The following is a 7,941-nucleotide window of genomic DNA, read 5'->3' as shown; positions in this document are numbered from 1 at the left end:
TACAAAGCAGCCACTCCAGCAAAGATTCCTTGAAGTCGCAACAACATTATTATGTATATTTTCTTTTCCTTTCCTCTAATAATGTTAGCAGAATACGATGTTTCGCAGTTCACAGCAGAATGCTTTTTAGAATAAATTTTTCATTAAAAATATATTAAAATACATTTTTTTATTTTTATATCAACATATTATAATTATAATAAAACACTAAAACAGTATTAATTTTATATTTTTAAAATTAAAAATATTTTTTTGAAAAAATACTAAAATACCCCTAAAGCTACAGAGTCGCAAGTATAGCACGGGAATGAGAATAATTTTTCTTACCAATTTTTTTTTTTTTCCCTAAAGAAAAAGGCAATAATTTGCCATCCCTCTTATCTCTTCTCCTTTACAACCCGCCACCAACAACTCCCTAAATTTACAACACACCCACACACCAGCACCCCCCTAAGTGGCACTTACGTAAATAAGTTCAACCTCCGAACCCATTTCACAATCCCGCTCTCCAAACCCCATCAACAGAAAAGCTGTGTCCAACCCCCTCCCTTCAAAAAAAATTAAATCACCGGAAAAATGGCCACTACTTCGCTCTTATCCTCCTCGGTGGCGTCGTTTCACGGACGATTCCCCAGTCTCCCACCGCACTTAAACGCAAGAGTAACGTACGGAAGCCGGAATGGGTTGGTGTCAGTGAGAGCCACTGGAGATGTTGTTTTGGTGGACAAATCAGAAGCAGAGAAAAGCAATCGGCTCAAAACCACATTCCTTGAAAAAATCGTCCCTTTGCTGATAGAAGAGTTCAGCTACACTAACATTCACCAGGTAACTCTTTATAATTTTTCCAATTTACTGATAAAGTTATTCTAATTTGCAACTTGCTAAAACTTGGATTTCTCATTTCTTTAGGTTCCAAAAATTGAGAAGGTTGTGGTGAATTGTGGGATTGGAGATGCTGCGCAGAATGCTAAGGGGTTGGACGCAGCGATAAATGATTTGGCTCTTATCACAGGCCAAAGACCCGTTAAGACGCGGGCCAGGAATTCGGTTGCTACCTTCAAGATTAGGGAAGGCCAACCACTTGGTATTGCTGTTACACTCAGAGGAAACGTGAGCATTTGTGTTTTTTCTCTTTATCGAATTTTCTTGTTTATGTTGATGGCCGTGGCTACATATTTCATGATAAATTTAGCTAGGAGTCTAAACTCTAGAGGCTATAAATTATTTGGCCATCATAGCGCAAGCTTTCCTCTTTTGTGTTCTGGAAGGGTGTTGTGGTTTTTGAAGGGGCTTTGAGGAAAATGATTTTAAAGATGAATCTGTCAGGAGAAGCTGCTTGGGTATAGTTGAAGTTACAGGTGCAAGAGTGAAAAATACTGCATGTCCAGCTCCCTTCTAGATAGAGAAGAAGTGCCAGGATGCATATTTTTGTGAGAATTATTGTAATGGTTGATTCGATGATGTGTGCTTTTAGTAGCACGTAGATCAATAGTGGGGGCATTTAGCTTAGCCGATGATACTGGCTATTAGGGAAGGTATTGATTTTTGAAATTGAGTTTCTCACTTTGATTAGATGATGGGATTTCTCTTGTTTGATCTCATAAAAACATGCTTTTAAACTCTAATTCTAAACAGGATTTGAGGCATGCTGTCAAGTTTTGAATGATAACATGTGGATTTTTGTATTTATTTTGGTGTTCCCTTCTGCATGTGGGAGATATAGTGATTGCTCAAGATGATGGATTCTTTGAGCATGATCATTCACTTCAATGATGGCAATGCTCAATGAAATTTTAGAAGAAACACGGTAGAGACAATGGCTATGGTCCATAGGTAGAGTCTTGAGATGATCGCAACTACTCTACTGTGGGAAATTTGTTCCTTTTCAGCTCAATATTAGAACTTGTTTTCTGTCTTCTGTCTTTTATCACGATGGTCTGTGCTTCTGAGTAGGGCATTCTTATACTTGTACACGCCCCCATGCCACTTTGATCTTGAATAAACACATTTGTCGGCCATCAATCTTGTTGCTCATATCCTGATTTTACTTGCTGTTTTGATCAGATCATAACAGGTGCATCTCATTACCAATTTTGTATTCTGGTGCATTTTGTTGGTTGCATTCTTTTTAATTTCACATGGAAATTTCGTAATTTGTATCCGTGATTATATTTTTCAGCTGATGTACTCGTTCTTAGATCGACTTGTTAACTTGGGGCTGCCTAGGACAAGGGATTTCCAAGGTGTGACCCCAAACAGCTTTGATGGACATGGCAACTACAGCATTGGAATTCGCGACCAGAGTGTGTTCCCAGAGATTAGGTTTGATGCGGTTGGTAAAGCCAGGGGAATGGATGTGTGCATTGCAACCACAGCTAACACCGATCAAGAAGCGCAAAGACTCTTGGCTCTCATGGGTATGCCATTTAGAGAAGGTGGTGGTGGTGGTGGTGCTACCGCTCTGCCTCGCAAGAAGAAATTGAAGGCACACCACTTTGATTCAAAATCGAAGGGAAGGAGTAGGCGATGATAAGAGTTATTATTATCTCCATCCAAGTCTGTAACATTTCCATGCAGTATTTGTTGGATCCCAAATTTGATGTAACGGACGAAAGATTTATCAAATCTGTTTCCCTCAAATTATTTTGGGTTGTTAGTGGACGTTTTTGTTCATAGCAAGTCAAAGGAAGATCAATGTAAGATTCTGCAACGTGTCGTTCTTCAAATCTCCATTCTTCAGACTGCATATTGGTGTCAATGACCTGTTTCATTAAATTGGAAATACTATACAAATCACGAACTTAATTTCCATCAAATCAAACACTAAAAAATAAAATTTAAAAAAACAATCAATTACTTGTATATATATATATATGTATGTATGTGTATGTATGTGTGTGAAGGTGACGACATGCAAAATATATGTTCTTTATAACTTCATTTTATTTCTTTCTTCATATAATTATTTTCTCCTTCTATATTTATTAATACTTATTCCTCAAGAGACTTGTTTTTTTAAGTAAACGTCCAACCACCCGGTCAAGCCTATCAATTAGAGGTTAACCCAGTCACAACAACCCAAGACACAACCATGAAAAATCCAATTCATGTTTGAAGGTTCTTCATCTAGACTTTGTTCTTTCTCCTTATTTTTTTTTTTTAAAACACTATGATTTTTTGGATTCATTTTTAGACATTCCATATCTTCTAGTTAAGTTACTTCACATTTTACACGGTAATGAAAAAAAATCACAAACTATAAAAAGAACAATACAAAATTTAAGAGATTGTGTGCAATAATCTAAACCTCCCTCAATCAATTATATAATGTCATGAAGAAGAAAAGATGCAAATAATAAAGAAAGTTAATCTACGAAAATAAGACTGTAACTTTTTTTGAACAACCCGCAAACTTTCCTTGAAGCCACGAAGGAAAAACCTTCTCAATCATACAGCGAAGGGGGCATAAAAACTCAGTACATGCTTAAATCACATAATTCTTGACCAGATAGATGCGGATAAAGAACACTAATTTAGCTGTGCAAGGTAACTATTATATACCAGCAAATTGCTTAGTTTTTACACCATGCCTATGGTCCAGGGGTCATTTTTAGATGTCTTTTCTTTATATGCCGAAAGCATGCCAAAGAAAAACGTAGCCTTTTCTAGATGCTGCAAAAAAGCAAATGCATGAATCATAAATCTGGGAAAACACCAGAAACGCGCTAAATGAATGAACAAGATCATAAAGTCAATGGAGAGGGCTATATTTACTCAAATTTGTCATAAACTTTTTACTTCTTTTGAAGGCTTGGATGTCCCACCTAGAAATCAAGTCCAAGTGTCCAAGCTAGCTAGCTAGCAGGAGAGAGTATACAGAAGAATTCTTGTGTGAATGTAAGGATAGTAGACCCAGTAGAGGTGGGTTGACGGTTCTGTTCCCATCCACAGGCCCACACCATCACATGACCTTTCACTCTCATTGTGGTTGTAGTCTGAACGTAGACTTAGTTCTATGAATCCAGGTAGTGAGAGAGTTGCAGCAGGGAGGCATCAGGCCCACACAACCATCTGCTCTTGCTCTTGCTGCGGCATTAATAACCCATTTGCCAGATTTCAAGCCTCGTTGCCCTCCTCGCCTCTTTACATTAAAGCTTGACCGGCGGCCACCTCTCCTTTTCTATTCTGGAAAATGGTCATCAAATAAGGTCTTGTGAAGAGGAGCTATTTATGAAACCACTAATCTGCCCTTTATTTCTCCTTTTCCTTCCATCATCTCACTTTCAAGCTCGCCCATCGGACCGGGAAAAGAAGAAGAAGAATTTTACACCAACGCAAACTATATATAGCTCCTGCTTTTGGTGCATCTCAGGATTAAAGATGCCTGTGTATAAATCTTCTTGGTGAAGATAGGATGGTAAATGATCACATCTGTAAGTAATGGTCCTGACGAAGTTTGAAGCCCATAATTCATTAGAACTCTCTGTTGAAAGATCGCCCCATGAGGCGTGGGGACGGCTTAACCTCTTCATCTCATCAATGTCCCCCGTGTGATGGGAACATGGGGAGGAGTTAAGATGGAGTGACGAAGTATCATCTTCCTGTCCAAATTCACCAACAATATTTAAGGATTTGGATTGACGTTTCAACTCATTCAAGCAGAAGGATGGAAGAATTTCTCAGCTCATAGCCAAGAAAAAGCGAATTAGACAATTTAAATTGGATTGAGAATATGATAAAATATCCAACACCGTCTACCATGCACTGGGTACCATGTCTGAGATTTTCTCATCCGTTCAGAATTGTTTATTTATTTTGATTTTAATTGGCTATTTACAAGATCATCCATGTCAAATTTCAAGACGATCGACTGGATAATAATAATAATAAGATGATTCATTTTTATGTAACATTTATTAAATTTTCACCAAACTGTGCCAAAATATTCAATACTAACAACCCCTAGGTATCAGGCCAGTGACCACTCTCATCTTGCAGTGGAGAGGAGTTAAAGAGAGGATGAAATTATCATCCTCCGTCTCCTCTATTATTAATTTTAACAACCAGCCATATCAGCGTGAGCTGATCATGGTAGCATGGCTAAAGCAGTGTTTGGCACAATAGTTGAAAAGTGTTAAATGAAAATTTTTAATTTTTTTTTATTTTATTTTAAATTAATATGTATTTAGATTATTTTAATATGCTGATGTTAAAAATAAATTTTTTAAAAATAAAAAAAATATATTATTTTAATATATTTTAAAATAAAAAAATAACAACCACCATATTCTGGAATATCTTTTAAAAAGTAATGCCGACTCCATTGTCACTCCTATCAAAGGAGAGGGGTGGACCTTATTGAGGCTCTTGCATGGGCATACACGTGAAAACTCTTTTATAGGCCCACCAACATCTATTAATTGTCCCCACAAGCATTACCCAATTCTTATTTTAATACAATGAATTGAACAAATTATTAACATGAGGTTAATTCTGAATAATCGAGATAATACAGGACAAAAAGTAAATGATAGGTTAAGCTCTGCAAACAACCTTCTAATATAAAAATTAAGCAGCTAAGCATAATTGAGTGGCTGCAATTAGGTTTGACCATGTGTTCATCAAGATTCTCCAAGAAACACAATCACAGGCTCTGTCGTTGTCTCTAAAGCTAAAATAATCTGGGTTCCATCTCAAGCACGACTTCTTTTCAGATGGTTAGTAGTCCCGTCAGGCCGCCACCATTGTTACCAAAGCCATTCACTACCACAACGCTCATGCGTACGTTTTGATTGTGCTGTAAGACAAGAAACACGAGAAATCACTGCCTCCACTTCCATTACATGATGCAAAACCATTATTTTGCCTGGATTCTTTACTAAACTCAGGGCACGCATAGTTCCGTTCTCCATATTATTTTGTTTATTCGTTTCCCAGAATTGAGTATCACATTTCATCCCAGGTTGACTTGTATCAAGTTCATATGAAGATGAGTTCTAACAACCAATTGTATAGGGGATATTGAAAGAATACTAATAATTGCCGGAAAGGTTCTCTCTTTCTAAGAAATGTTTCAGTTGCCGGAAATCTCCCAAATTGTCAAGTTAGTGTGAATCTTTCTCCTCTGTTCCGTGTTGATGGATCAGTGTAGACTGTAGACCATATCTAAAAGGGTGAAAGGAAGATGATAACCCGATATATCTAGACTTTATAGAGTATCGAGCTAGATGACATGGATTTAGCTTGCTTTTAAATCTAACATTTTTTAGTTCAGTTAAGTACTAAGTCTAAGTAGATATTAATGTAACAAATTGCTAGATCTAATGTTTTTGGATTCAACTACGTGTTGAGTCTAAAAAAATATATTTAGCGAGTTATAGACTCAACATCATTATGTTCACTTATGCGCTGAGGTGAACATGACTTTGGTAAGTTGTTAGACTCATCACTTGTGAGCTTAGCATTGTGCCAAGTCTAAATAGGTATGGATTTGACAATCATTATAGGTCTCATGTTGGTTCATGAGGCTTTGTTTATTTATTCTTATGACTTTTAATATAAAATATTAATGTTAATGGGCACTCATATCTCTACACCTCTAGGTATATAAAATTCTTTTAAGAACATATCATATTTTTATCAATATTAATATTATGTAAGGGGTATTAATCTCTCATTAATATCATAAGGAGAAAATGACATTCCAAACCCATTTATTCAAGTAACATGACTAGGTTTTATTGGTTACAAATACCCATTGAATTAACCAGGTAAAAGGTTTATAATTTCTATTATCTAAGTATTCATACTTTAATTCTTATAGCATTTATCATACAAAAATAAGAACAAACACTCTTAATTTTAGAATTTAAAGCTCATTCTCTTATTTATTATAATTTTTTACTAAAAATTGTTGACTTATCATTGAAAGGTCCCTAAACCCAATCAAAATGAATTGTTTTGCATGTGTTAAGTTTTTTAACATCAACCACCTTTTCTATGAGCTCTAAATAAAACAAAATCGATGTGAATATAAGATTATCTATTATCCTAAAACCTTATTCCTAATATATTAGAAATTTCATCACATGGGAACACACACGTGGATTAAGCAATGATGGGAGAGGGTAAGACGTTCACACACACACATATATATTTGGACATTGCTTGATCCACATTGGAAACTTTCTATTGCACTGCCAAAACTGAATTAGCTTACTGAACATTTTGGACCCTTAGGCCTGCCAGTGATGAATAGAAAAACTTACAGGAAGAAAAGGATACGAGGATAGTGTTATGAAACAGTTCTGACTAGGCCCAACAACTGAAGCTGGACTGCCTCAAATAATCTAACAAACAAATGAAAATGCCTTACCTCACAAACAAATGTCGAAGGAAAATTTGATGAAAACAAAAACGAAACCTGAGTATAATTGAGCTTAAGAAACACCGGGCAATCAACGGTCAGGTCCAGTAATCTTAACAGCTTACACCTAATTATAAAAAAATTAGCAATACAGAGTGTTCGTACACAGCGAGCATGCCTCTGGCATGAAAGGTCTTCCCATTAGACCGAGTTTCCAACACGTAGGTGGTTGCCTAGCAGTATGAGAACAAGAGGGAAAATCAGAGAACACTGCTGTTGTGGTGATAGTTGAATTTACTTTCTGTGATTGAAAATTTTCGGTAACTGTTGTGGTGACACATTGGATCATTATCTGCAGATAGATTTCTACTGAACGAGGAACAAACCAGTACAAAATCATTCAAGTTACAGCTACAAGTGTACAGCTCTTCGGAAGGCCAAGCATGTTGCTGCTGCAATTCACTTGCAAATATATCCCGGCACCCAACTCCTGACCTTCAAGGGACTTGATTCCTTGCCGGCTGTTCAATTGCGCTCACATTAGTTTATCATTCATCCACTCATCACCATACAGA

The 7,941-nt window shown here is 36.5% G+C and overlaps 1 protein-coding gene across 1 annotated transcript; it reads left to right on the top strand.

Annotated features, from left to right (window-relative positions):
* The first annotated feature begins 432 nt into the window (after positions 1–432).
* LOC118042276 (large ribosomal subunit protein uL5c) lies at positions 433–2,726 on the top strand. The gene is made up of 3 exons (XM_035049901.2): positions 433–825; positions 910–1,110; positions 2,180–2,726. Exons 1-3 carry the CDS (start codon positions 577–579, stop codon positions 2,528–2,530), a joined length of 801 nt encoding a protein of 266 aa, XP_034905792.1. The 5' UTR covers positions 433–576; the 3' UTR covers positions 2,531–2,726.
* Positions 2,727–7,941: the final 5,215 nt, after the last annotated feature.

This window comes from Populus alba, chromosome 2 (genome assembly GCF_005239225.2).
Source record: "Populus alba chromosome 2, ASM523922v2, whole genome shotgun sequence".
In the NCBI taxonomy this organism is placed as follows: domain Eukaryota; kingdom Viridiplantae; phylum Streptophyta; class Magnoliopsida; order Malpighiales; family Salicaceae; genus Populus; species Populus alba.
Note: the sequence above shows the minus strand (reverse complement) of the source record. Positions and strands in the feature narration are given on the sequence as shown.

Excerpts from the sequence above, each read along its gene's own strand:
- LOC118042276 (XM_035049901.2), top strand. The coding sequence starts at position 577 with ATGGCCACTACTTCGCTCTTATCCTCCTCGGTGGCGTCGTTTCACGGA. Across the intron at positions 826-909 it reads GCTACACTAACATTCACCAG|GTTCCAAAAATTGAGAAGGT; the intron begins GTAACTCTTTAT and ends TCATTTCTTTAG. Across the intron at positions 1,111-2,179 it reads CTGTTACACTCAGAGGAAAC|CTGATGTACTCGTTCTTAGA; the intron begins GTGAGCATTTGT and ends TATATTTTTCAG.